This window comes from Clinocottus analis, unplaced genomic scaffold (assembly GCF_023055335.1).
Source record: "Clinocottus analis isolate CAN_PGR_092001 unplaced genomic scaffold, fCliAna1.0.p SCAF_48, whole genome shotgun sequence".
Taxonomy (NCBI): domain Eukaryota; kingdom Metazoa; phylum Chordata; class Actinopteri; order Perciformes; family Cottidae; genus Clinocottus; species Clinocottus analis.
In genome coordinates this window covers 573920-601419 of record NW_027176205.1, presented here as the reverse complement: position 1 = coordinate 601419, position 27500 = coordinate 573920, and the positions used below count along the sequence as shown (strand labels likewise).

At 45.4% G+C, this 27500-nt stretch overlaps 3 protein-coding genes and 1 non-coding gene across 4 annotated transcripts in view; 1 reads left to right on the top strand and 3 right to left on the bottom strand.

Moving 5' to 3' along the window:
• Window positions 1-3188: 3188 nt before the first annotated feature.
• On the bottom strand, window positions 3189-5195 carry c1qtnf6b (C1q and TNF related 6b). Its single transcript, XM_068599573.1, has 2 exons — window positions 5153-5195; window positions 3189-3739 (listed from the first exon to the last, which is right to left on the bottom strand). The coding sequence occupies exons 1-2, from the start codon at window positions 5193-5195 to the stop codon at window positions 3189-3191; spliced, it is 594 nt and encodes a 197-aa protein (XP_068455674.1).
• Window positions 5196-9186: 3991 nt separating this feature from the next.
• trnar-ccg (transfer RNA arginine (anticodon CCG)) lies at window positions 9187-9259 on the top strand. The gene has a single exon. It is a non-coding gene; the product is annotated as a tRNA-Arg (tRNA).
• Window positions 9260-10283: 1024 nt separating this feature from the next.
• On the bottom strand, window positions 10284-21634 carry LOC137802001 (transmembrane protease serine 6). Its single transcript, XM_068599497.1, has 18 exons — window positions 21566-21634; window positions 21251-21362; window positions 20065-20207; window positions 19392-19459; window positions 17653-17837; window positions 17555-17590; window positions 16137-16338; window positions 15917-16053; window positions 15726-15838; window positions 14994-15103; window positions 14158-14303; window positions 13958-14056; window positions 12836-12949; window positions 12572-12688; window positions 12298-12466; window positions 11675-11952; window positions 11141-11277; window positions 10284-10448 (listed from the first exon to the last, which is right to left on the bottom strand). Exons 1-18 carry the CDS (start codon window positions 21632-21634, stop codon window positions 10284-10286), a joined length of 2400 nt encoding a protein of 799 aa, XP_068455598.1.
• A 2065-nt stretch (window positions 21635-23699) lies between these two features.
• LOC137802000 (uncharacterized) overlaps window positions 23700-27500 on the bottom strand; it is a 4989-nt gene continuing 1188 nt past the window's right edge. Inside the window, exons 2-7 of the mRNA XM_068599496.1 lie at window positions 27115-27199; window positions 26889-27022; window positions 26571-26784; window positions 25368-25461; window positions 25209-25287; window positions 23700-24638 (exon numbers count right to left, since the gene is read on the bottom strand). Of these exons, the coding sequence (XP_068455597.1) occupies window positions 23700-24638; window positions 25209-25287; window positions 25368-25461; window positions 26571-26784; window positions 26889-27022; window positions 27115-27199 (1545 nt within the window). The remainder of the gene's footprint in view (window positions 24639-25208; window positions 25288-25367; window positions 25462-26570; window positions 26785-26888; window positions 27023-27114; window positions 27200-27500) is intronic.

Here is a 27500-nt window from a genome sequence, read left to right as displayed (position 1 = left end):
ATTTGTTTTGATTATCAATGGTTTCTTCATAACTGGCTTCATGAAGCAGACACACACACACACACACACACACATACACACTCACACACAAACACACACATACACACACACACACACACACATACACACACACACACACACACACACAAATACGCCAGGTCCCACTGTTCGTTCTTTCCTTTTTAATAATAATACTAATAATAACAATAATAATAATACCCCCCCCCCCCCCTCCCCCCCCGCCTGCCTCTGTCCACATGCACTGATAACGATTGTATAAGGTCGCATAGTTTTATTTTTTTATATCATTGTTGGAACTTTTTTTCTTTTAAAACAAATATTATTATTATTGTTTTGTGCTTTTATTTTAAAATGTTTTTAACGGGTCTCTGTAATTGGTGTTTCGGGTGTGTGTGTGTGTGTGTGTGTGTGTGTGTGTGTGTGTGTGTGTGTGTGTGTGTGTGTGTGTGTGTGTGTGAGAGCTTTGTGAATGTGCGGGTGCGTTGTCTTGTGGCTCGGTGTTCAGCTCCCAGAATGCACCTCACCTCTGCCCGTGTTCATCATCGTGCCAGTGTGTTCAGGTGTTCCCTCTGCATCATCCACATGGAGGAAGAGGAGGAGGAGGAGGAAGAGGAGGGCCTTTTCCCTCAGGGGGATAAAACAAGAAAGCAACTCAGATGAGAAAAGAGACTTTTGTAAAAAGGTATTTTTCTCCTCAGAAGAACATTTCTCAGTGAACTGAAGCGAGAAGAAGAAGAAGAAGAAGAAGAAGAAGAAGCGACTCCTCGTTCTCTAGATGAATGTTTGTATGTTAACCACCAACACAAGTAACGACTTCTATGACAAAGACGTATAATAAATTAATTTTAAAATTTTACACCTGCGTCCTGACTTGTCCTTGAGGGCTCACGCTGCTCGTTAAGCTCGTTAAGATCATTGCATACATGATTATTACTGATGAGATGAGGAGGAGGAAGAGGAGGAGCAAAAGGCTGCAGCTGGCTCCCGTTAGGTGCTGCAGCTAGCTCCCGTTAGCAGCTCCCGCTAGCTCCCGTTAGCAGCACCCGCCAGCTCCCGTTAGCAGCACCCGCTAGCTCCCGTTAGCTGCAAAGGCCAGCTAGAAGCACTCTGTTTCCATAGAGACACAGAGGAGGAATCTGATTGGATGAGAGCTCTTCTTAAAAGCAGCTGCAGGCAGAGCAACAAAGAAAGAAGGAGCTAAGACACGATGACATCATTATGACTCATGGAGTGGATTCATGAAGAACTATGAGCTCCCAGAGCTCCCAGAGCTCCCAGAGCTCCCAGAGCCCCCAGAGCTCCCCGTCTCCAGACCCTGGAGCTCCTCTGCTGTGGTGTCATTCTGCTCATGTGGACGCTGCCCTGCAGCTCGTGGACATGAAGCCTCTTTTGTTCATCAACAGGTGAGGATCAGCTGTTCTCAACCTCTGCTCCATCTGGTGGACGGCTGAGGTACTGCCACATGGCAATAGGTTTATTTGTGGGAGGTTAATTTACATAGACGATTACTTTAAAATCTAAATGTCCTTAAATATAAATGAATGGATATAAATTAATGAAGAAAGTCAAATCAAACATCATTTCAAAAACTGTTCTCTCAGATGCTTTTTATTTAAAACGTAAGTGATGCGGAAATATGATGAGAACACATGACATGTGGATACATAACATATGTATCAATAGAAATATATATATATATATATATATATATATATATATATATGTATATATATATATGTGTATATATGTATATATACATATATATATATATACATATATATATATATATATATATATATATATATATATATATATATATATATATATATATATATATATATATATATATAAAATAACTTAATCTGTAAAAGTTTAACCATGACATAAAACTACAGCATTGTGATCAAAGTCCTGAGGGACAAAATGTAAAATCAAATAATTCCAGAGTTTTAAACATAAAAAAAACCTGAATATATTTTGACTGAAGACGACCGACTCATTTAATGTTTGTGAATCAAATCCAAGATAATTAATAATCAATAAGTTGCTCCAGAGATCTTTAGAGATGATGAATAACATATTGATTGCCATACACTGTAAAAAAAAACAACAACATTACCAGGTTAATAAAGGGTGAAGACTGACAGCAGCAGCCAAACTGAAACCTTCAAATGAAGCTAAAAGATCTGAATTTAAAAAAATAAAAATAAACAGACATTTTCATTTAAAGTTTTGCAGTGAAAATTTGTTATTTTACAGATTTTTTATTATGATCAAACACCTTCAATGAAGTGATATCACTTAAGGTTCTGCAGTGAAACTGTTATTTTACAATAAAGCGCCTACATGAATATAATTTAAGAAAGCACTAAAAAAACACTTTAAAAACAATACAGTATTTTGTTATTATTAATAGCATAATACATAAAGTAACAGTTGGGTTCTTGATTTACAGAATGATGTCTTTAATTTCACAGAGTTTTGTTCATCTTTTCTTTTTTTAACAGTTATTTTCCATAAAACTTAGGATTTAGTTTTACAGTGTAGAGAAACGGTGTACTGGCCCTTTAAAGGCCAGCGTCCTCCTGAAGGACCTGCAGGGTTCAAACATCCTGACCAATGGATTTACACGACTTATGACCAAATGCCCATGAGCAAACATTCTGTGAAATGTGACAGTAAAAGTGATAAAATGTAGTATTTAAACTAACAATGAGGATTCAAAGCATACAGTAAACCTTAAATGACTCAAATGAATGAGAGACAATAGTTTATTAAAAGAATAAACATTTATATAGATGCCTGTATGTATGCTGCTGATATTTTGAGCCTCTTTCTTTTTATAACACATTTCCATGACCTTTAATTTTTTATCAAGGACTTTTCAAGGCCTGGAAATACCCATTTGAAAACTCCATGACTCTTCCAGGTTTTCCATGAGCGTAAGAAACCCTGACTGAAGAAACAAGTGTGTGTCAAAGGCCTGGCAGAGGCCCTCGACTTGGAGCTCAGACGCGTTCCTGATGCAGCCTGAGGAGGCGTGGCCAGGAGGCGTGGCCAGGAGGCATGGCCAGGAGGCGTGGCCTAGGAGCAGCAGGAACGACACTGCGCTTCGTGGTTCTGGTGCAAAGAGAGGAAGTTCTTCTAAGCACCGGCCTGCTGACGCGTCACTGGAGGCCCGGAGCCACCAGGTACCCGTTGAAGGTGATGTACACGTCCACGTCGTCGCCGTACACGGCGTTCTCTCGCTCCCGCTTGTAGAGCCGGACCCAGACCTCGTCGCCCGGGGCCAGGTCCGCCATGACGCTCTGGCTCTGCATGACGGAGCGCTCGCCGGGCTGCGCGTACAGGATGGCCCGCTGGCGGTCGTTGTGCATCAGGTGCAGGTAGGTCTCCTTGAAGTTCCAGGTGTGCACGTTCAGGTTGAAGAAGTAGACGCCCGGCACGGCGCAGCAGAACCTCCCCGTGAACATGTTGAAGTGCGCCTGCGGGTTGACGAACACCGTGTCGAACACCAGCGCCCGGTAGTAGTCCTCGCTGTGCAGCGCCTTGCGCCGGCCCACCGAGAAGGAGGAGGAGCCGGGGGGCTTGCAGGCGTCTCCGGGGGCGCCGGCCTGGCCCTTGGCGCCTTTGGGGCCCGCGAGGCCCCGGTGGCCCGGGGGGCCCTCTGCGCCAGGCTTGCCAGGTGTGCCCCTGTCCCCTCTGTCTCCTTGATCACCTGCGTGGACGAGAGGAAGCACCGGTGTGGGCTGAGGGGGGCGGGGCTAAGTATTTTACACTTCATGACACTTTCCAGCTGATGGTATTAATCATTAAAATGACCACAAAGTCACCTGGTTCTTCTAATTATTAGCTAATATTTATGATTATTAGTAGATTTGTACGTAGCTAACGTAGCGTCCAACACGTTATTATGAATCCAGATGTATTTAAAACATGAGTGTAATGCATTTCCTCCACTCGGTGTTTCATCTCATGAGATGTTCTGCTTCAACCCAAATGTTCAGCCTGCAGCAGCGCCGTCGTCCTTCTCAAGGAGAAGCCGACGCAACGATAAACAACGCAAACACAACAGTAAATAAACATGAGATTGTGGCGGCGGCCGGTCTGCGAGGAGGAGTCCTGCTCTTCCTCCCACAGGAAGCAGCCACGCTCACTTCCTGCAGACGTAAACACCCGGCTGGCCCCCGCCCAGCAGGGACCAGAGGCCTCGCACCAGAAGGCCTTATATGGGCGTGAGCCTCGCCGCGCTGCTGCGCCAGACGGCTTTCACCTCAAAGACAAACATCTGGAACGCAGCTTCAGGCCTTTTGCATCCGGAGCGTCCTCCTGCCAACGAGTCAGGGTGTGACCCTCGTGGTCATGTGACCCTCGTGGTCATGGAGGGTGACCAGACGTCCAGACCTCAAAAATGTGTCCGGCAGCGATTCCAAAAACGTCCGGGACTTTACCTCCTTGGATATTTATGTTTCTCTGAGTCTTTCACCAACTAGTTATTACGCTCTTACAAGTTTTGACAGTCGCTAAAAGCACATCAAGCTAACCGTGTGTACAAGCACCGAATATTCTGGTTACTATTATTATTATGTATGCACTTATTTATACAAACACAATATAACAGTGATGATAATGTGTAATAACAGTGATAATAATGTATATTATTATTGATAATAATGTATAATAACAGTGATATTGATGTATAATAACAGTGATATTGATGTATAATAACAGTGATAATGATGTATAATAACAGTGATATTAATGTATAATAACAGTGATATTGATGTATAATAACAGTGATATTGATGTATAATAACAGTGATATTGATGTATAATAACAGTGATAATGATGTATAATAACAGTGATATTGATGTATAATAACAGTGATATTAATGTATAATAACAGTGATATTGATGTATAATAACAGTGATATTGATGTATAATAACAGTGATATTGATGTATAATAACAGTGATATTGATGTATAATAACAGTGATATTGATGTATAATAACAGTGATATTGATGTATAATAACAGTGATATTGATGTATAATAACAGTGATATTGATGTATAATAACAGTGATATTGATGTATAATAACAGTGGTGCTAGCAGCAGAAGGGCGGTACCTTTCAGGATGGTCATGTTGATGACCGTGTGGACTTCAGGCATCCGCTGCTGCTGCTGCGCCTCCTGCTGGTCGCAGCAGCGCCTGCAGGGTCTGGACGGCGGTCTGGAGGGGGAGGCGACGCAGCGAGCCAGGGGGAGGAGCCAGAGCAGCAGGGGGAGGAGCCAGAGCAGCCTCAGACGCAGCGCCGCCATGGCCGCCACCACCTGGAGAGCGGAGGGGGGGCGCGAGTGAAGATGAACGAGTGAACGGATGTTTAACCTTCAACCCTCAAGGACAAACTGGGCTAAGACCTGGATTCAACGGTTCAGACGCACATCCAGAAACACACATGGAGTCAGTTACTGACAGCAGGAAACACTTTGACACGAAGCTGAGGACAACCTGCTGCCCTGAGCTCACCTCCACACACACACACACACACACACACACACACACACACACACACACACACACACACACACACACACACACACACTGACTTCACAGACAATAGTAGTTCAGTGTGACGATATGTTAAATAAATAACATCACAGAACACAAAACATATGGCACTCAGATGATCATTTTACCCAGAATGCCTTGTGGTAAACTGAATGCATATGAGGCGGCAACGTCCAGGTTATATAAGTCAAGTCTATGCTTCATGACCACTAGGGGGCGACTCCTCTGGTTGTAGAGAAGTCTACATAGAACATAACAACTTAAAATGATTAAAGCTGTATTTATGTAATTTGGCCACACAGAGGCAGAAGTTTACTAAACCATCATTATGTCCTTTCATCTGAGAGAGAGAGAGAGAGAGAGAGAGAGAGAGAGAGAGAGAGAGAGAGAGAGAGAGAGAGAGAGAGAGAGAGAGAGAGAGAATGGTAAAACATGATCATAACAGTTATTATCTGAAAGTGCTTCTCTGCAAATGTTATTTAAATTCTAACTTCATGAAACTATTCCTCTCTGATGACACACACACACACACACACACACACACACGCACACGCACACACACACAGAGCTGCGTGCACGACATGCGCGCTCCCGATGACAACACGAGGGATTCGTTGGAGCCACGTCGACACGCGCGCTGCAGCCCCGGACTGCACGCGCGCGCACGAGCACCGTGCACAATAAGAAAAGGTGACAGCGAGACGCGTGCACGAGGAAGACCGCGCGGGCACAACAAAGAAAGCTGAACAACTTCTCCTGTTAATATGACGTCACAGAGTCAAGTCCTCTTACCTGCTGGAGGAAAGAAACGAACTGCTGCTGCCGAGGAGAGAGAGAGAGGAGAGAGAGAGAGAGAGGAGAGAGAGAGAGAGAGAGAGAGAGAGAGAGAGAGAGAGGAGAGAGAGAGAGAGAGAGAGGAGAGAGAGAGAGAAGAGAGAGACTGAGGAGCGCTCCCTCCCTCTCTCCTCCCTCCCTCCATCCTCTGGTGAGCTGAAGGAACACGTGGAGCGTTTATTTCTCCAGATGATGAATCCATCAACGTAAGAATAACTTAAAGCACCCTTTCAAAATAAAAGCTCAGCCTCCAGAGTCTTCCTCTCTGTCACTGTTTCCTGCAGGACTTCTGCTCTCTCTCTCTCTCTCTCTCTCTCTCTCTCTCTCTCTCTCTCTCTCTCTCTCTCTCTCTCTCTCCTCAAGTCCTCCCGTCTAACCAGTGCTCCAAGGCTATGGAGGTAGATTTGTGTATTTTTTACCCGAGCAAATGTTTTGTTTGTAAGTAAATTATATCAAAAATATTTGCTCTCAATTCAAAAATATTCGAAAAAATAAAATAAAATGCTTGAAAAAAGAAAAAAAATTGCTCCTGCCAAAGAAAATTAGATTTAAAAAAAGTGCTTTCAATTCCAAAATATTTGCTCTCAATTAAAAAATCTTTTGTCTCAAAAGAAAAAAAATTTGGTATCAAAAAAAAAATTTAGTCTCAAAAAAAAATTGCTCTCAAAAAAAAACATTTTTCTCTCCCAAAAATGTTTTGCTAAAAAATGTTTTGCTAAAAAAAAAAGAATTGGCCCTCAAAAAAAGTGCTCTCGATTAAAAAATCTTTGCTCTAAAAAAAAAAAAAATACTTTGGTCTCAAAAAACAAATTTGGTAAAAAAATAACAAATTTGGTTGGAAAAAAAAGAAAAAAAGAAATGCTCGAAAGAAAAGAAACATTTTGCTTAAAAAAAAAAAGATAATCAAAAAATGGCCCTAAAAAAAAGTGCTCTCAATTCAAAAATCTTTGCTCTCAAAAAAAAAATTTGTCTCCAAAACATTTAGTCTAAAAAAAAAAAAATTAGTCTCAAAAAAAAAATTCTCCAAAAAAAATTGGTAAAAAAAATGGTCTAAAAAAATAGATATTTCCACTAAAAGAAAAAAAAATTGTCTCAAAAAAAAAATTGTCTAAAAAAAAAAAAAAGATGTGCTCTCCAAAAAAAAACATTCTCTCCCAAAAATGTTTCACTAAAACATTCAAAAATCTTTGCTCTCAAAAAAAAATTGGGTCTAAAAAAAAAGAAAATTTGGTCGGAAAAAATGTGATAATCAAAAAATGGCTCTCAAAAAAAAGTGCTCTCAATTCAAAAATCTTTGCTCTCAAAAAAAACTTTGTCTCCAAAAAAAAGACAACATTTGGTCTAAAAAACAATGTAGTCTCAAAAAAAAGTGGTAAAAAAAAAATTGTCTAAAAAAAAAAACACATTTGCTCTACAAAAAAAAAAGAAAAAAGAAATTCTGGAAAGAAAAGAAACATTTTGCTTGAAAAAAGAGATAATCAAAAAAATCTGTGCTCTCAAAAAAAACTTTGTCTCCAAAAAAAAAAAAATTTGGTCTCAAAAAAAAATGTAGTCACAAAAAAGAAAAAAGTCTAAAAAAAAAACAATTGTAAAAAAAAAAAAAATTTTGCTCCCCCAAAAAAACATTCTCTCCCAAAAATGTGTTGCTAAAAAAAAAATTTGGTCTCAAAAAAAATGTACTCAGAAAAAAAGAAAAAATTGTGAAAAAAAAAGTCTAAAAAAAAACAATTGTAAAAAAAAAAAAAAATTGTCTCAAAAAATAAATGATTTGCTCTCCAAAAAAACCCATTCTCTCCCAAAAATGTGTTGCTAAAAAAAAAATTGGCGCTAAAAAAAAGTGGTCTGCTTTCAAAAATCTTTGCTCTCAAAAAAAAATTGGGTCTAAAAAAAAAAGAAAATTTGGTCGGAAAAAATGTGATAATCAAAAAATGGCTCTCAAAAAAAAGCGCTCTCAATTCAAAAATCTTTGCTCTCAATTGGTCAAAAACAAAAAATGGCCTAAAAAAAAAAAGATTTGCTCTACAAAAAAAAAAAAAATTGCTCTCTCAAAAATGCTTTGCTAAAAAAAAGATATAGCCCTCAAAAACGTGCTCTCAATTCAAAAATCTTTGCTTTAAGAAAAACATTTTGGTTTAAAAAAAAAGAATTTAGTCTCAAAAAAAAGAAATTGGTCTAAAAAAAATGATTTGGTCAGAAAAAAAAAGAAAAAAAGAAATGCTCGAAAGAAAAGAAACATTTTGCTAAAAGAAAAGGGATAATCAAAAACTGTCTCTCAAAAAAAAGCGCTCTCAATTCAAAAATCTTTGCTCTCAAAAAAAAAACTGTCTCCAAAAAAAAATTGGTCTAAAAAAAAAGTACGCTCAAAAAAAATTGGTCAAAAAAAAAAAAATTTGCTCTCCCAAAAATGTTTTGCATAAAAAAAAGAATTGGCCCTAAAACAAAGTGCTCTCAATTCAAAATTCTTTACGCTCAATTCAAAAATTGTCTGTCAAAAATGAAAAAAGGTTTAAAAAAAAAAACGTTTTGCTTTCCCAAAAAGAAATTTGCAGAAAAAAATTTGCAGAAAAAAAAAATTGGGACAAAAAAAAAAAGTGCTCTCAATTCAAAATATTTTGCTTTAAAAAACACAACATGTTTCTCTCTGAAAATTGTTTTTGCTCCAAAAAAAATCTTTCAGAGCCAACTAGACGCTGCCGTTGGTGTGATGCTGCCATTAGTGTGATGCTGCCATTAGTGTGATGCTGCCAGTTGCACGATGGCCCAGTGGCCTAATGGATAAGGCATCAGCCTCCGAAGCTGGGAATTGTGGGTTCAAGTCCCACCTGGGTCAAACACTCCATAACGCTGCTAAAGGTTTAATGTAATATTTGCATCATTAATTATCCTCCATCTATAGATATCTTTAGCGATCATCCCCAATACTCTTCATCAAGTTGTCAGTGTTAATGAGGCATTTTTTGACACCATTTATATTTATATATATTAGTAGGATACGATGATACGTTCATCAGTTCTTCTGTTTGGCTTTAATCAGCTCATTCTGTCCTCTTCACTGTTCATCAAAGCAAAACAAAAGAGCAGCAAGATGGCCGACGTCCAAATACTTCCTTGTTTCCTAGAAAATAAGCTTTACGATGTCGTGCTTTTGATAAGGACACGTTCTAAGAAAAGCATCTTAAATCATTCTTACTGAATGTTTTTTTATTGTTAAACACAATCGTGGCCTCCAGGCCTGATGGGTAACTCAGAGCTGCTAGTTGTGTTCAATGGCGCCCCCTGAAGGTGGCAAAGGGAAGAGCTTGGCAACTATTTAAAGCTTCAAGATCCAGGATTAGCACACTGACATTAGCATTTAGCTTATTCCGCTTCTTGTTGTAATTTTATTTTCACTACCAGCGAAACATGTAAACGAACACAGTTTATTGCAAACTTGATCACAAAACAGAAATAAGCTTTTTTTGAGGAGAAAAAGGCCAAAAAATAAAGTTAAATATCATTAAAATAGAGATTCAGTCTGGAAGAGTCAAGTCAAACAATTACACTTCTCCAAATCACTTCTGAAAAGTATACTTTCTTTGAGTCCTATTCTTTCAAACATTTTATTTTCACTGTTTTCGACATGTTTCTTTTCACTGCATGCTGGATAAACACGTCACAATATCAGTCATGAAAGATGCTGCATAAATAAGGTTGATTATATTAATAGCTCTATTATTTCATGAGGTTAGATTAAAGCCTTTATCTTCACATGGTTTCTCTGTTATATGAGGATGTCGAGATATATATATATATATATATATATATATATATATATATATATATATATATATATATATATATGGTGAGCCAATGCCTCATGGGCTGCTGATGACCTGTTGGATCCAGTCGGTGAGCCGGGTGATGCGGGTGTAGACGCCGTAGTAGTCTGGACGCCCGCAGCCTTTCCCCCAGCTCACCACGCCGGCGAGGAACCAGCGACCCGACGGCTCCTGGCACACCAAGGGGCCGCCGGAGTCTCCCTGCCAGAGGAGCGGGAAAGAGGCAGAGGTGAGATTGTATTGTCTCTGCAGCACAAAATGACCACAACGGGCTGATGACCAATACCGGTGACTCAGCCGTGATATCACGCAGCCTTTAAAACACATTTCAATGGCCTGGAGGAATGCTACGTGTTATCAAAGTTACGTGATACGAAGGTTACGTGATACCAAAGTTAGGTGGTACAAAAGTTACGAAAGTTACGTGGTACGAAAGTTAGGTGGTACAAAAGTTACGTGTTACAAAAGTTACGTGTTACCAAAGTTACGTGTTACCAAAGTTACGTGTTACCAAAGTTACGTGTTACGAAGGTTACGTGTTATGAAAGTTACGTGTTACGAAAGTTACTTGTGTAATAACGATTGTAACAAGAGATGAAGTCCACTGAGGGCTGATGGACGAGTGAAATGAAAATCAGACATTAAATGTTGTGCTTTTGTGTGACATTGTTTCATGTAACGTTGTTGCTCTTTGTAAGTAACGTTTCTCTTTTTAAGTGACGTTTCTCTTTTTAAGTAAATTTCAACTTTCAAACCCTGGTTTAAAGAAACGTACGATAAACAGTCGGATTGTCCCATTTTATTATTATTGAGGTAACACTGATCATAGTGCAGCTTTAAACATATGTTGTATGTTATATAAACAAATTCAGTTTGCATGTCTTTCTCCGTACCTGGCATGCGTCTTTGTCTCCGCTGCGGTAGCCGGCGCAAAGCATTCTGGGAGTGACCATGTGACCGTAGGAGCGAACGCAGGCCTCCTCGCTGACCAGGCGAACGTCCACCTTCTGAAGAACATTACTGACGCCGCCTGACGAGCAGAGGGGTCAGAGGTCAACGCTGGCAAACACAAGACGTAGCAACAGTGCTAACAAACACGTTTGTTTGGACTGAACATGCTTCCTAACGTGTCCGTGCTTTTGTTTATTGTGATTCAGATTGAGACGCTTTAGGTCGTAATCGTTCTAAAGATGTTACTCTGTGGGTTGATGGGACGACACTGACCAACACAATTATAAACAATCAAGGAGACATTTTGGGGGAATGTTGCTCAGACTCTTGACTTTTAATCATATTTATGCTCATAATAAGTTTGTTTTTTCAAGGACTTGTGGACTCGTTAGAGATCGAGGACGGCAGGGTCTGGTATTCACATGGTGGTCACATGAGCTGTATAACTCTAGGGAGCTGCTGGTTTGAATCCTCACCCCCCTCCCGGAGCGCCCCCCAGCCGGTGACCCAGCAGAGCAGGCCCGGCTCCAGCCGGTGGGCGGGCGGCGGCAGGCAGGCGGGGCCGGCGTGCCCGGCCAGCGGCGCCTCGGCGGGCCGGTCCAGCCTCAGCAGGGCCAGGTCGTAGTCGTGGGACTCGTGGTCGTAGTACGGGTGCAGGTGGAGCCGCTGCACCCGCGCCACCTCCTCCGCGGGGCTGCCGGGGCGCAGCAGCAGCTTCCCCAGGTGCACCGTCCACAGCGAGGCAGAGAACAGGCTGCGGAGGGAGAGCTCTTACGCAACAACCAGGACCATCACTCCTGAGTACAGTTCTGCTTCTGACCCTGAACGCAGCCTTTCCCTGGCCCCTCCTGAAGGAGGACCATGTGAGAAGAGGCCAGTGGCTAACAATAAAAACATTACGTCCTAATATTTCCGTAAGTAAGGCCGCCTTACAACGGCGGATTTCAGTCAAAGACACAACCTGTAACCGTACGAGTCTACTAAATCAATCTAGATCATGTCCTGACCGGTATAAGTGATTCTTTTTTTATATCTTGGGTGTTCCAAGATGGTCAGAAAGGTCTTTCTGTTCCTCAGCTGGCTTCCTCTCGTCACTTACCGGTCGTCATAGAAACAGTGGGCGGCGGACACCACCCATTGGCTGGAGATCAACGCGCCGCCACACAGGTGTGCTCCCCGCACCTGGAGGCTGGCCTGCCATGGCCACTCCCCCTCCGTGGCGTTGGACCCACCCACTATGCGACTGGAGAACTGCCTCAGGCCGCAGTCTGGAGAAAACATGAAAATATATATTTATATATATATATATATATATTTTTATATATATATATGTATATATATATATATTATATATAATATAAATGAAGTCACACCACAGCGCTGCTCGTCGGAGGCGTCAGGGCAGTCGTTCACAAAGTCACACTCTGGGTTCGGCTTCTTCAGACACGTTCCATCAGCGCACACATAGGTCATGTCTGCACACTGCACACCTGCACGCACACACACACACAGACACACACACATTTTAGAAACTGTACACAACATATGTTATAATGCCACAGAGAAAGAGTCCGACTGCTGTGTGTGTGTGTGTGTGTGTGTGTGTGTGTGTGTGTGTGTGTGTGTGTGTGTGTCACCATCGGTGCAGTTCAACTCGTCCGTGGCCTCGGGGCAGTCTGGGAGTTGGTCACACACCTTGTAGTAGTCCACACACTGACTGTTCTCTGGACACTGGTACTGAGCCACACACACTGAAGCACACACACACAAACACACACACACACACACATTGTATTGCCTTAACACATGAAGCATAGACTTCTATACAACCAGAGGAGTCGCCCCCTGGTGGTCAGGAGAGAGAATGCAGCTCTAACACATGAAGCATAGACTTCTATACAACCAGAGGAGTCGCCCCCTGGTGGTCAGGAGAGAGAATGCAGCTTTAACACATGAAGCATAGACTTCTATACAACCAGAGGAGTCGCCCCCTGGTGGTCAGGAGAGAGAATGCAGCTTTAACACATGAAGCATAGACTTCTATACAACCAGAGGAGTCGCCCCCTGGTGGTCAGGAGAGAGAATGCAGCTCTAACACATGAAGCATAGACTTCTATACAACCAGAGGAGTCACCCCCTGGTGGTCAGGAGAGAGAATGCAGCTTTAACACATGAAGCATAGACTTCTATACAACCAGAGGAGTCGCCCCCTGGTGGTCAGGAGAGAGAATGCAGCTTTAACACATGAAGCATAGACTTCTATACAACCAGAGGAGTCGCCCCCTGGTGGTCAGGAGAGAGAATGCAGCTTTAACACATGAAGCATAGACTTCTATACAACCAGAGGAGTCGCCCCCTGGTGGTCAGGAGAGAGAATGCAGCTTTAACACATGAAGCATAGACTTCTATACAACCAGAGGAGTCGCCCCCTGGTGGTCAGGAGAGAGAATGCAGCTTTAACACATGAAGCATAGACTTCTATACAACCAGAGGAGTCGCCCCCTGGTGGTCAGGAGAGAGAATGCAGCTTTAACACATGAAGCATAGACTTCTATACAACCAGAGGAGTCGCCCCCTGGTGGTCAGGAGAGAGAATGCAGCTTTAACACATGAAGCATAGACTTCTATACAACCAGAGGAGTCGCCCCCTGGTGGTCAGGAGAGAGAATGCAGCTTTAACACATGAAGCATAGACTTCTATACAACCAGAGGAGTCGCCCCCTGGTGGTCAGGAGAGAGAATGCAGCTTTAATAAATACCACAGTTCCTCTCGTCCAGTCCGTTGGGACAGTCCTTGATTCCATCACATGCAGGAACACACAGGCCGTTAACGGAGCACAGAAACTGACCTGGACACGCTGTAGAACACACACACACACACACACACACACACACAGATTACAAAACGTTCATGAACTCTAGTGACACACAACAGAGGCGTGACTCGTCCTCATCGTACGATCTGATTGGTTGAACACGCTGTAGCGCAGCCGGAGTCCCGGCCCGGTGAGCGACACCTCCGACGTCATGACGACGGTGGCGGCGGCGGCGGCGAGCAGGAAGAGGCGCTCGTTGTACGACTGCAGGCCCCTGGAGCCGCACAACCTGGGAGAGGACACACACACACACACACACACACACACTGAACCTTGAGGAACACACAAACCTACAAACCACAAAGATGCCCCCTGCTGTCAGCCCCGACCTGAAGGACTTTACTGTGTAATCATTTCTATTTCTGTTATGAAACTAATGGAAAGGTCTGCACATTCAGAAATCCCCCCCCCCCCCCCCCCCCACACACACACACACACACACACTTCCTGTTAGACACACAGGTGGCAGTTATAAATACACAATATTTCGACAAGCTGAATCTCTCTCGGCTCTTATTTGAGTCATTTCACTTCTTCACCATGTTGTGTGTTTAGCGCTGCGTGTTGCGTGTTGTGTGTTGTGTGTTGTGTGTAGTGGTTAGCGGGTGGAAGAGGAAGGAGGACACGACCTGAAACACCTGCGTAGAAAAATATGTTTTTTTTGTTGGTGTGCAGATTTTGATGTTGATCTCTATTGAAGGTCTGGCACCTGAGATAAAAAAGAGTTTGAAAAAGCCTGCAAGTGTGCTAGAAATAGCAAAATGACCTAAAAGAGACACAAAAAAACTACAAAGAGACACAAAACAGCACCAAAGAGACTCACAACAACGATGAATAGGGGCAGAACCACCGCAAACAAAACCCCAAAGAAACAACAACAAAAAGACACAAAATGGCGGCTCGCTGGGGCCCGGCCTACCGGCGGTTCTGGATGGTCCACTGCCCCTGGGTGCAGGCCTGGTTGTAGCTGGCTCTGCTCAGCTCGTAGCCCTCAAACTCCAGAGACAAGCCCAACCCTGCAGCGGGGGCCTGAGAGCACAGGAGACACAAGAACACGACGAGTCAGGGGCCCAAAGACCCAGGGGCCCAACGAGTCAGGGGCCCAAAGACCCAGGGGCCCAACGAGTCAGGGGCCCAAAGACCCAGGGGCCCAACGAGTCAGGGGCCCAACGAGTCAGGGGCCCAAAGAGTCAGGGGCCCAAAGACCCAGGGGCCCAACGAGTCAGGGGCCCAAAGAGTCAGGGGCCCAAAGACCCAGGGGCCCAAAGAGTCAGGGGCCCAAAGACCCAGGGGCCCAACGAGTCAGGGGCCCAAAGAGTCAGGGGCCCAAAGACCCAGGGGCCCAAAGAGTCAGGGGCCCAACGAGTCAGGGGCCCAAAGAGTCAGGGGCCCAAAGACCCAGGGGCCCAAAGAGTCAGGGGTCCAACGAGTCAGGGGCCCAAAGAGTCAGGGGCCCAAAGGCCCAGGGGCCCAAAGACCCAGGGGTCATTAAATCATGACAAAATAACACAAAACAACAACAAAGAGACACATAATTTCCAATAATAGACATTAAATGATGACAAAACAACACAAAACAACTCCAAAGACACACAACGCCCACAGACCCCTTTAAAGCACAGAGAGCAGCACAACAGGCCGGTGGTCTCACGGTGAAGCTCCAGCTGCAGCTGGTGTCGGGGGGGTAGTAGCTGGGGAAGAACGGCGTGCTCAGCGAGCCCTGCACCCCCGAGACGGCCTCCAGCTCTATGGAGGAGCTACACTCTGACAGACACACACAGAGCACATGAATATCACACATGAATAGAACACAGTCACAGGACGGGGGGTCTGGGGTCTCACCCTGGCGGTCCCGGGCCTGAGCCCACAGAGAGAACGGGTCCTCCTGGTTGAACAGACTTTGTTTCCAGACCACCGTCATCCACTCGCCTGACGACAGCACCGTCACCGCGCGCTCCCGCCCGCTGCAGCCGTGCAGCCTGCAGGACGCAGCGCGTCAAGTTGCAGCTTCGTGCGACATCATCTTCAACCATCAGCATTTAAAGACACTCGGTGAACTCACGCCGTGATGAGCCGGCCGGCGTGCGGCGTGAGGCCGTCGTACGCCAGCAGCCGGTCCCGGCACTCCGGCAGCAGCCGCTCCATGCGCAGCTCCAGCCGGCCCCCGGGGGCCCGCAGCTGCCACGTGCAGGAGGAGCGCCGCTCGTCGGGGCCCCGGAGGGCCGAGCGGCCGCCCGGCGCCACCTGCTGGTAGCGGTGGCAGTCTGCAGGGGGAACGGGCCGTTAGGAGGAGCGCCGGGTCGAACAGAACTCTGAATGAACCGTTTGGAAACAAGCGCAGCGAGCCCTTCACACGTTCCAGAGCAAGAGAGGGACATTTCCCAGCATGCACCACTCAGACAACGCGTTGCCATGAAGCCTTTTTTCCAGTTTTGAACCGAACGACACAGGCCAACGCTTTGTTTCACTCCGTTTGTTTGATTCTTTGGGTCCTAATCTTTCTGAAAAAGTGTTTTTAAGGTTTCATTCTTGGTGAATCCGGCTAATCTCATGCTGGATGTTCATAGTTATGATCAACATTTGTTATAACCGTGATTTCTTTGCAGATGTACATTTTTTTCCAAGACTTTGCTGAACAAAAACATACAATAAACACAAGTATTGGAATTAATTTGGAGTTCCTACGACGACTCAAACAGGGAAAAGCTCCAGAGAGACGAGCGGCTGCACATTAAAAACTATTCATGAAAGCAACAATGCAAATATGCAATTACATGAATTTAAAGGTTTAGTTTGATTCTGCTGAGGAACATTATCATTATGGAAAAGTTCATCCTGGTTTCCGCTACATGAACACAGTCTTTTCTAAATAAACGCACGTCTTCTCCGGTTAGACTAGGGAACAGAACTACAAGCTCGGGTTCAGAAAACATCGTCGTTGAGGTTAAAGGAAGAGCCGAAGGTGAGGAATGAATCCACGCTGAGTCGCCTCTTCACACGAGGAAGGAACAGACCTAAAGATCTCTTCCTTCAGCGGATGAGTCAACTCTACTATGTCAATACGAGGCTTTTATTCTGAAAGGTAAGAGGAAGAACCAAAGGTTTTGTAAATAAATCCGAAGCCAAATGTTGGACTTTCATTTCCTGTTCCCTCATGTGATCACCACGAAGCCCAAAAATACTTTTTCCCCAATGACTTCATGGAGAAAGAGACGTCTGGGGATGAATCAGACATGATGAACAACACGCTCATTAAAGTCATGAGGCCTTTTTTAAAGTCCTAAAAAAGGACGCGGCAGGGAGGCGGAGCTAAAGGAGCCGCTGTGGTTGTTTAGATCCTGAACATGTGATTGGTCGAGGGAATAATGACGTCACCTTTTCACCGTCGAACATTGAACAAAGCAGTTTGAGCTCAAAGCGAACACGTTGACAGAAAAGAACAAATTATGAGGAAGCCAAGGAACAAAAAGGAGGTGATGCCGAACGAGGCGTTCAAAAGCTCTCCAGCGTCGGTGTCTGTGAGGGAGCAGAGCAAACCAAGAAGAGAAATGAAAGTTTGCAAAAACAGCCATGCTCACCGCTGACGGACAGCGAGGGGAGGTGCAGCAGGTATCCGCCGCAGCCGGCCGTCGCCTCCCCCGGCCCCCCGCGGCCCCTCAGGCCCTCCTCCAGGCTCCGGGTCACCTGCTCCAGGGTCACCTTTCCAACATGGCTGCCCGGCACCGACAGCAGGAGCCAGAAGTGAACCACGACGCTGCCCTCCCTGCAGAAACCAGGAAGAGAGGCTCACCTGTAGCCACGCCCCTACAGTGATGCGCCTGTAGCCACGCCCCTACTGTGATGCGCCTGTAGCCACGCCCCTACTGTGATGCGCCTGTAGCCACGCCCCTACAGTGATGCGCCTGTAGCCACGCCCCTACAGTGATGCGCCTGTAGCCACGCCCCTACTGTGATGCGCCTGTAGCCACGCCCCTACAGTGATGCGCCTGTAGCCACGCCCCTACAGTGATGCGCCTGTAGCCACGCCCCTACTGTGATGCGCCTGTAGCCACGCCCCTACAGTGATGCGCCTGTAGCCACGCCCCTACAGTGATGCGCCTGTAGCCACGCCCCTACAGTGATGCGCCTGTAGCCACGCCCCTACTGTGATGCGCCTGTAGCCACGCCCCTACAGTGATGCAACTAAACTACTCGTTGGGTTTAAAGAAACCAAACTACCAGCTGGGTTTAAAGAAACTAAACTACCAGGCGGGTTTAAAGAAACTAAACTACCAGCCGGGTTTAAAGAAACTAAACTACCAGCCGGGTTTAAAGAAACTAAACTACCAGCCGGGTGCAGGATAAAGGTTGTTGAAGTAACTTGAGACGTGTGGTTCCTTCAGGGCAGAAGTTCCGTGACGATGAATCAAAGCAGACTTCTCGTCTTGAAGGGAAAGTCCAGTTCTCTGCTTCCTCTTGATGAAATCATCCACTGTGAAACCCAACGTGTCCTCATACTGTCACAACCCTGGTTTTGCTTTAGTTTGTGTCCTGTTTTATTTTGAAGTTCCCCGCGTCTGCGTCCTGTGTTTGTGTGACTTCCTGTCTTTGTGTCTCGCGCTGCTCGTCTGGCGGTTCTGATGAGTTTCTTGTGTATTTGTTTTTCTCTGTTCTCGCTCACTTCTGCTTCCTGAAACTTGATCCTGTTTCGTTGTGTGATTTTGCAAGTTTCTGGATTTTCAATTCCTCATCTTTAGACTCACTAAAGTCTCCATTAAATGCCCTCTCATCTCCTGTTGTCTGTTCCTTGCAACGTTTGTAAGATATTGTAGCGCCATGACACATGTTATTTCATTTCATGCTGATGTAATACAACTGTGTCCATTTCCAATAATTTACTTTAAGTGTGTGTTTAAATTACTTCTTACTTTATTCCAATGTTTGCAAACATTACAGAGCTGTACATACTAACTGTGAAGGAAAGGCACAATATCCTAAGTTAGTCTTCAGTTTTCCTATAAAGGCGTCAATTTCTGATGGTTATATGTCAACAGTCTTTTCAAAATAAACTTCCGTCTTCACCGGAAACAAAGCAACAAAACTACTTGATTAAGTTTAGGAAAATATCGTGGTTTGGGTTGAAATAACTGAAGATCTGTCACTGAGGTTCAGAGTATAATGAACAACCCACACAATGGACTCGTCCATTGGACCCGTCCATTGTGTGGGTTGAGCTGTGAATGCTGGATGAGACCTCTGGGGGTCCGTCACTCTCACCTCGCAACTATTCTCCCTGGTTGTTGTTCCAGTTTGTTAAAACAAAGTCTGATCCACGTACCCAAAGGCGAACACAGTGGTGTCGTTGAAGTATCGAGAAAGACTGGAGCCCATCATGATCTCCTTCACCTGGAAGACGGAGGAAGACAACATCGTCCGTTCACATGAGTCTCAAACCTCTAAGCACAGATGATGGACACCTCTACAGACGAGAGCTGCAGGAATGAGTCCAGAAACCAGTATGAGACCCACAACTTTCCATCAATACCCATCAATACCCATCTATACCCATCTATACCCATCTATACCCATCAATACCCATCAATACCCATTTATACCCATCTATACCCATTAATGCCCATCTATACCCATCTATACCCATCTATACCCATCAATACCCATCAATACCCATTTATACCCATCTATACCCATCAATGCCCATCAATACCCATCTATACCCATCTATACCCATCAATACCCATCTATACTCATTAATACCCATCTATACCCATCTATACCCATCTATACCCATCAATACCCATCTATACTCATTAATACCCATCTATACTCATTAATACCCATCTATACCCATCTATACCCATCAATACCCATCTATACCCATCTATACCCATCTATACCCATCAATACCCATCTATACTCATTAATACCCATCTATACCCATCTATACCCATCAATACCCATCTATACTCATTAATACCCATACCAGTGCTCACCATGGTCTGGACCCCCTGGGCCTCCTTCCTGAAGGCAGGGCTGCTGTGAGAGGACAGGTCAGCAGAGAAGTTCCTGTTGAGGATGGACAGGTAGGCGGCGTACTGCTGCTGGACCCGAGGCTCCAGCACCCAGACCCTGTACTCTGGAGGCCAGAAGGAACGAGAGGACAAGTAGCTGAAGGAACGAGAGGACAAGTAGCTGAAGGAACGAGAGAACAAGTAGCTGAAGGAACGAGAGGACAAGTAGCTGAAGGAACAAGAGAACAAGTAGCTGAAGGAACAAGAGAACAAGTAGCTGAAGGAACGAGAGGACAAGTAGCTGAAGGAACAAGAGAACAAGTAGCTGAAGGAACAAGAGAACAAGTAGCTGAAGGAACGAGAGGACAAGTAGCTGAAGGAACAAGAGGACAAGTAGCTGAAGGAACGAGAGAACAAGTAGCTGAAGGAACAAGAGAACAAGTAGCTGAAGGAACGAGAGGACAAGTAGCTGAAGGAACAAGAGAACAAGTAGCTGAAGGAACAAGAGAACAAGTAGCTGAAGGAACGAGAGGACAAGTAGCTGAAGGAACAAGAGAACAAGTAGCTGAAGGAACGAGAGGACAAGTAGCTGAAGGAACGAGAGGACAAGTAGCTGAAGGAACAAGAGAACAAGTAGCTGAAGGAACAAGAGAACAAGTAGCTGAAGGAACGAGAGGACAAGTAGCTGAAGGAACAAGAGGACAAGTAGCTGAAGGAACAAGAGGACAAGTAGCTGAAGGAACAAGAGGACAAGTAGCTGAAGGAACAAGAGGACAAGTAGCTGAAGGAACGAGAGAACAAGTAGCTGAAGGAACGAGAGGACAAGTAGCTGAAGGAACAAGAGGACAAGTAGCTGAAGGAACAAGAGGACAAGTAGCTGAAGGAACAAGAGAACAAGTAGCTGAAGGAACAAGAGAACAAGTAGCTGTGAAAACACTAAACATCCCCATAAGTCAGGATTATGAGAGAGAAAGTCAAAACGAGCTCATAATTGAGCTTCAGTGACTTTTTCATAATTACGACTTACAGCAAAATGAATGGGCCTCCATATCCGATGAATACATGAATGTTGAGGTGATGCCTCCCTTTCTACTGTTTTCTACTGTTTTCTACTGCAAACCAGGTCTACCTACAGGTACAAATAAAGTAAACAGAGAAGTCTGCGTACCCAGGAAGTACCAGCCCAGCGCGGCTCCTGCGGCTGCGAGGATGATGATGAGGAAGGCCGAGACACACTTACAGGCCCGAGGCTTCCTGGTGGGCGGAGCCACATCTTCCACCTGCTGAGAACAGATTGTTCTTTTGGGTTAAACATTAAAACTGTGTCGGTCTGAAAGCTGAAGGCTTCCAGTCTGACGAGAGGCCGGAGGCATCCTGGAACAGACACTCCTCATGACAGGAAACACCTTTCTGCTGCACCCGTGTGTGTGTGTGTGTGTGTGTGTGTGTGTGTGTTATTGGTGTTGGTCTCAGCGTTACTGACCGCGTGGCTCAGAGCAGCAGGTGTGAGGTCGCGTGAGGTCGACTTCGTGGAGCTACAGCCGAGTGCCATGGCTTCACCGCTTCACCGCTTCACCGCCTCACCGCTTCACCGCTTCGTCCTTCGCTCCTCCAGCAGTCATCTCGCTGTGCGTGGACGGCGCTCAGCAGCTTCCCGGCAGGAGACCGGACGTGAACCCCGACATGTTGCCCCGGCTCCGTGAGGTCCAAAAGGTCCAAAGGTTAAAAAAAAAAACGGAACAAAAAAAGAAAAATCACTACTTTCCAGAAGCCGGTTGCTGTTGTGTGGAGCTGCCGCTGTCCTCAGAGCAGCGTACCTGTGATCTGCAGGTGAGAGCAGCGTACCTGTGATCTGCAGGTGAGAGCAGCGTACCTGTGATCTGCAGGTGAGAGCAGCGTACCTGTGATCTGCAGGCGAGAGCAGCGTACCTGTGATCTGCAGGTGAGAGCAGCGTACCTGTGATCTGCAGGCGAGAGCAGCGTACCTGTGATCTGCAGGTGAGAGCAGCGTACCTGTGATCTGCAGGTGAGAGCAGCGTACCTGTGATCTGCAGGTGAGAGCAGCGTACCTGTGATCTGCAGGTGAGAGCAGCGTACCTGTGATCTGCAGGTGAGAGCAGCGTACCTGTGATCTGCAGGTGAGAGCAGCGTACCTGTGATCTGCAGGTGAGAGCAGCGTACCTGTGATCTGCAGGTGAGCACAGGTACGCTGATGTCAGCCGCCGTCTCCTGGCCGACCGGCCGGCGCTCCAGGGAATGAGTTCAGTCTCTTTTCCATAAACAAGAAGTTCCCCGAGGACGACGAGCTCAGAGAGAGAGACGTTCAGTGTCAAAGATTTCATACACTGTAAAAATATACAAGTGAAACGTTAATAAAGGTGAAAGAACCGGCAGCCAAACCAAAACCTTCTGAAGCCAAAAGATCTGAATTCAAAGGACGAACATTTAAGTTTCATGAAAGCTTTTACAGTGAAACTGTGATTTTACAGATTGTTTCTATATTATTATGATTATTACGCTTTCAATGAAGCGCCGATATGAATGTGAATGTAATTTAAGAAAGCAGTAAAAATACAGTATAAATAAAATTGAATTAACATAATACTTAAAATAACTGCTGGGTTGATGATTAACAGATGATATCTGTAACATTTTAGTTTTGTTTATATTTTATTTTTAGAGAAAAACTACTTTAAACATTTATGAGTTATTTTCGTTAAAAATTAGATGTTTTTACAGTGTATTTATGATTTTATTGAAGCTCTTTTAGCAGGTTCCTCCGTGAGCTCAGCTCCCTCATGTGATCACACAAACGCACAAAAACACACACAACATTGAAACAGCCTCACAGGACGTCGCTCATCAGTTGTGTTAACGTCTTTTCAGAGGAAACGTGTGTTTGTCTTGTGTTGTGTTTATGTATTATGTGTCTCTATTGTTTCATATTTACATCTTGACTTAGTTTTGTGAATTTGTTTTGTGTTTTTTTATTTGAATATACTTTCAGGCTTCTATTTAAAAACCTGTCCAGAGACACCAGGTGAACATGAGTGTTGATCATGAGCATAAAATAAATAAAACGACTGGTTTCTTCCCTCTGGAGATAAATTCCTGGTTTTGTATGTTTTGTTGTGATACAAACTGCAGCCAAACAATCACATTTCGTTTGTTACGAGTTTTTATTTTCAGAAATATGTATTTATTCACCTTTCAAATCACTTTTAAAATAGCTGCCAATATACACAAACATTATTATTTTTTAAACATGTATGTGCCGTTAGAGTTGAACTCTGCGGCCACAAGGGGCGCCAGAGAGCAATGTGCCTCTGAGCAGTTAAAGAGTTAAATAAATAAATCAAAGGCTTAAAACGCTCAAAAATTTGATATCAACGTGGGTTCAGTAGCTTTCAACGTCAGAAACAATCCTCCTACACATACGTTTGTGAAACGCATAACTTCAATATTTAGAAAAGCAACCGAAGCTTTTTGCTTTTCTCTTTCTGTTTGAAAACGTTCTCGTTGTTTTTCTCTTCGCTCAGAGAAGCTTCAGTGAAATGAGATCAATCATAAGAAGACGGATAATAATGCAAATGAAGTGGCAGCACATCACTCTGCTCTTACAGGTATCCGTCACCAGAGGGCTCCACCGGCCCGGCGCCGGCCGTCAGAGCCGACCGCTGCAGGAAGAGACCCGGCAGGCCGGCGCCGCTGGAGTCCGACAGCGGCGGCGGGAAAAGGGGCAGGAAGCTGCAAAGAGGAAGAGGAAGAGGAGGAAGAGCAGCAGGAGGAGGAGGAAGCAGGAGGCAGGTGGATTCCTCCTCTTCCTCCTCCTCTTCCTCCTCCTCTTCCTCGCCAACGCCGCTGACGCCTGAATCCGGCGTCTGGACTCGCTCGTAACCGGAGCAGACCCGGATGGACCCGGCGCCAAGAACTCCTCCTCCGAACAACAACTTCTGAAAATCAACTTCTTTCCCGCCGCCGCCTCCCTCGCTCTCCTCCTCTTCCTCTTCCCCTTCATCCTCCTCTTCCTCGCCCTCCGTCACATTCATGCTATTGGCCTCCAGGCTCTCTTGGCTGACCTCCTCGCCGCTGCACACGCCCGAGTCCAGACTCTGGAGCCGGACGCGCTCCCCCTGGACCTTCTCGGCGCTCTCGTAGTCCGACACCAGCGGCACGGACTCGCCGCCGCCGCCGGAGAGCAGCAGGCGCACCGCCGCGTCTCCTCGTCCTCCCGCCTCCTCGTCCGCCGCTTCGCTCCGACCGCAAACGGGCCCGTAGGGCGAGTCGGCGACGCAGGGCGCCAGGTTCCCCGCGGTGAGCGAGGAGACGGGAGGAAGAGGAGGAGGAGGAAGAGGACACAGCTGGGCGTAACTGGGGTTAGAGAAGTTGGAGCCGGTTGACTCGTGGCTGCTGTTGCTCCTCATCTTCTCCAGCAGCGCCGCCTCCGGGCCGCGCGGCGCCGCAGCGGAGACGACCTTCACCGTGACCTCCAACGTGACCTCCAACGGGACGACCTTCTCGGGTTTGAGGAGGTCGGGGAAGTGAAGACGCCAGTTCTGAGGTAAAGAAACACAGACAGGTTGTAAAGCTCAACCTCCTCTTGTGTTAGCGTTCTGTTAGCATCTCTCGTGTTAGCGTTCTGTTAGCATCTCTTGTGTTAACTTTCTATCAGCATCTCTTGTGTTAGCTTTCTGTTAGCATCTCTTGTGTTAGCTTTCTGTTAGCATCTCTTGTGTTTTAACCACATAAATGTGTTTATTGCGTCAGGGCCTTTTGACTTTGTCAGGAAAGTATATTTCAACTAAATAAAACAATAAAAATGTTTCTACTAAATGATACAACGTTCTGGTGGAAGTGAAGTCCTTTGTGTTATAAACATGAGATTTCTTTGATTGGCCTGTTTGACCTTGTGAATCTATATGTTGTGTTATGACTTGTTCTGCTTTTCATTGTGTGAACTTGGACAAAGATCCTCTTTCTCTTTCATGAAGAAATATTAAGAGTCAAAAGTTATTAATGGTTATTATATGTTATTAAGAGTTCTCTCTCGCCATCATAATACATCTGGGTTGTTGTAATGCAGCTTTAATGTCATGTGACCTGACACAGGTTCACCTGCAGCTCACCTGGAAGTGTCCGTCCTGCAGGAAGGACTTGGCGGGGCTGGGGAGCGGCGGCCCCGTGATGCTCTTGGCCATGTAGACCCTGGAAGCAGAGCGACGTCGGCTCAAAACAACAGTCAAAAGTCAAAAGTTCTGCTGCAGCGACCCGGCGCTGGTGCTCACCAGGTGGTTTTGTCCGTCTTGAAGCGAACGACGACCAGAAACACGGCCAACGCCGCCGCCGCCGCGACCGCGACCAGGACGCCGACGTTGAGATCTGACGGACAGAGACGACGTCACGGAAAACAACGTTAAATAAGTTCTCATCGCGCTGCAGGAAGCACTGAGACGTTTTATCACGTTATATCAACGTCAGTGTGTTGTTTTTATGTCCTAAGAGAATAAAAAAACATTTAATTAAGACGCTGCTTTGTTGAATTTCCTCCTGAGAAGTTCATTGGTCATTTTCTTGTGAACACAAAGAGATATCAACAAGCTTTTGGAAACGTTTGATGACATTGAACCAACGATGATCCACAGAAGATTTTGTAAGATTCGGACCGAGCGTTTGGGAGGACGTGGCAAGAATGTGTTTTTTCAAAAATTCAAAATGGCGGAAAATCTAAGTAGGCGGAGCTTAAGGCCATGATGAACTTTTCTGTAGAGCAGACAAAACCGGACACGTGTGCTAAGTGTAAACTGTGTGCTTTCAAACCTCAGAGGTTGTAATACAAAAGAAGAGTTTTTTAGGGGGCGTGACCTTTAGTGGCAGCCAATCAGTGAACAGTCCTTTGACCCCAACGACCCCAAGGACCCGTCCACCTCTCTACATTTACACAGCAAGACACCCAGACACTGTACTTTTAGTCGTGTGAATCTCTTAAATGCATAATTTTGTACTTAATTGTTTATGCTTTATGCTTCTTGTATAGTCACTGTTGTAGTTGTACTATTCGATCTAAATCACTGTTAGATACAAAATGCACGCAGACGAGGATGCAGCACAAGTTAGATTCTTTACTGGCGCGAATCAACTGCAGACATGAACAATCTATCACAGTACTCAGTGGCAGTGACAGTCAAACACAATCGAGCACCGAGTGCTCGATCCAATATACCACATTAATTACATTTATGAATGTTTGCTCCTTTTTGTAGTCTTTTTTTGTCTTTTTTTGATTATTTTTTAATTACTTGTCGGCATTTTTCTCTTTGTTTTTTTTTCTACATCTCTGTCTTGTTATCTGTAACATTTTGTAATATTTTGTACATGTCTTTCCAACATAAAACATTCCCCGTGTGATTTGTTTGTCCTGTAAAAGCTGTTAAGATGTTTTATTCCTCCTGTAAACAAAACCACTTCATCCAGATGTGGGAACTTTTTACCTGACGGCTTTCGTTCTGGTCGTCCTGCGCGCGACACCCATGATGCAACGGGGCTCCAGTCGCTCCAGGTGGACTCCATGTCTTTATCGGTGGTCTTTGCGCGGACGCGCGCCTCGTAGCGCTCGCCGCGCGTCAGCTGCTCCTCCAGCTGCAGCTGCGCGGCGGAGTTCAGCGCGTGGTCCGCGGTGAAGGCGCGCTGCGTCACGGAGGAGTCCTGGAGGAGGAAGAGCAGCGCGTCGTTTATGTGCGTTCGTGCGCGGATCATTTGTGCAACACGTCTCTGAGAAAGCGGACACACACACACACACACACACACACCGTCCACGTCTCGTCCTCGTGTTTCCACTGCAGCTGAGAGCGGAAAGAGGAGAGGCGGACCGCCGCCGCCGCGCGGGGGAACCAGGACACGCTGCTGGAGTTGATGACGGGACGCGGCGGAGGATCCAGCTTTACTGCAGACACACAGTCTGGTTAGAGTGTGTGTGTGTGTGTGTGTGTGTGTGTGTGTGTGTGTGTGTGTGTGTGTGTGTGTGTGTGTACTCACTGTGACAAGCTGGTTTGTACGTTTTGAAAGTGTGTTTCCCGGAGTTACAGATCAGATTGAGGGAGAGAACGTGCATGGAGAGAAACTGAGAGAGAAAGAAACAACTCATCAGACGATGCAAATATATCTCTCCTGACCACCAGGGGGCGACTCCTCTGGTTGTATAGAAGTCTGTGCTTCATGTGTTAAAGCTGCATTCTCTCTCCTGACCACCAGGGGGCGACTCCTCTGGTTGTATAGAAGTCTATGCTTCATGTGTTAAAGCTGCATTCTCTCTCCTGACCACCAGGGGGCGACTCCTCTGGTTGTATAGAAGTCTATGCTTCATGTGTTAAAGCTGCATGCTCTCTCCTGACCACCAGGGGGCGACTCCTCTGGTTGTATAG

Bases quoted from the DNA above. Each gene is read 5' to 3' on its own strand.
- LOC137802001 (XM_068599497.1), bottom strand. From the start codon at position 21,634: ATGGCACTCGGCTGTAGCTCCACGAAGTCGACCTCACGCGACCTCACA. The intron at 14,304-14,993 runs GTAGGCCGGGCC...GTCCTCTCCCAG, and splicing joins TGGACCATCCAGAACCGCCG to GTTGTGCGGCTCCAGGGGCC. The intron at 14,057-14,157 runs GTACGATGAGGA...TGTGTTCTACAG, and splicing joins CGTGTTCAACCAATCAGATC to CGTGTCCAGGTCAGTTTCTG.
- c1qtnf6b (XM_068599573.1), bottom strand. From the start codon at position 5,195: ATGCCTGAAGTCCACACGGTCATCAACATGACCATCCTGAAAG. The intron at 3,740-5,152 runs GTACCGCCCTTC...TCGTCCACGCAG, and splicing joins CAACATGACCATCCTGAAAG to GTGATCAAGGAGACAGAGGG.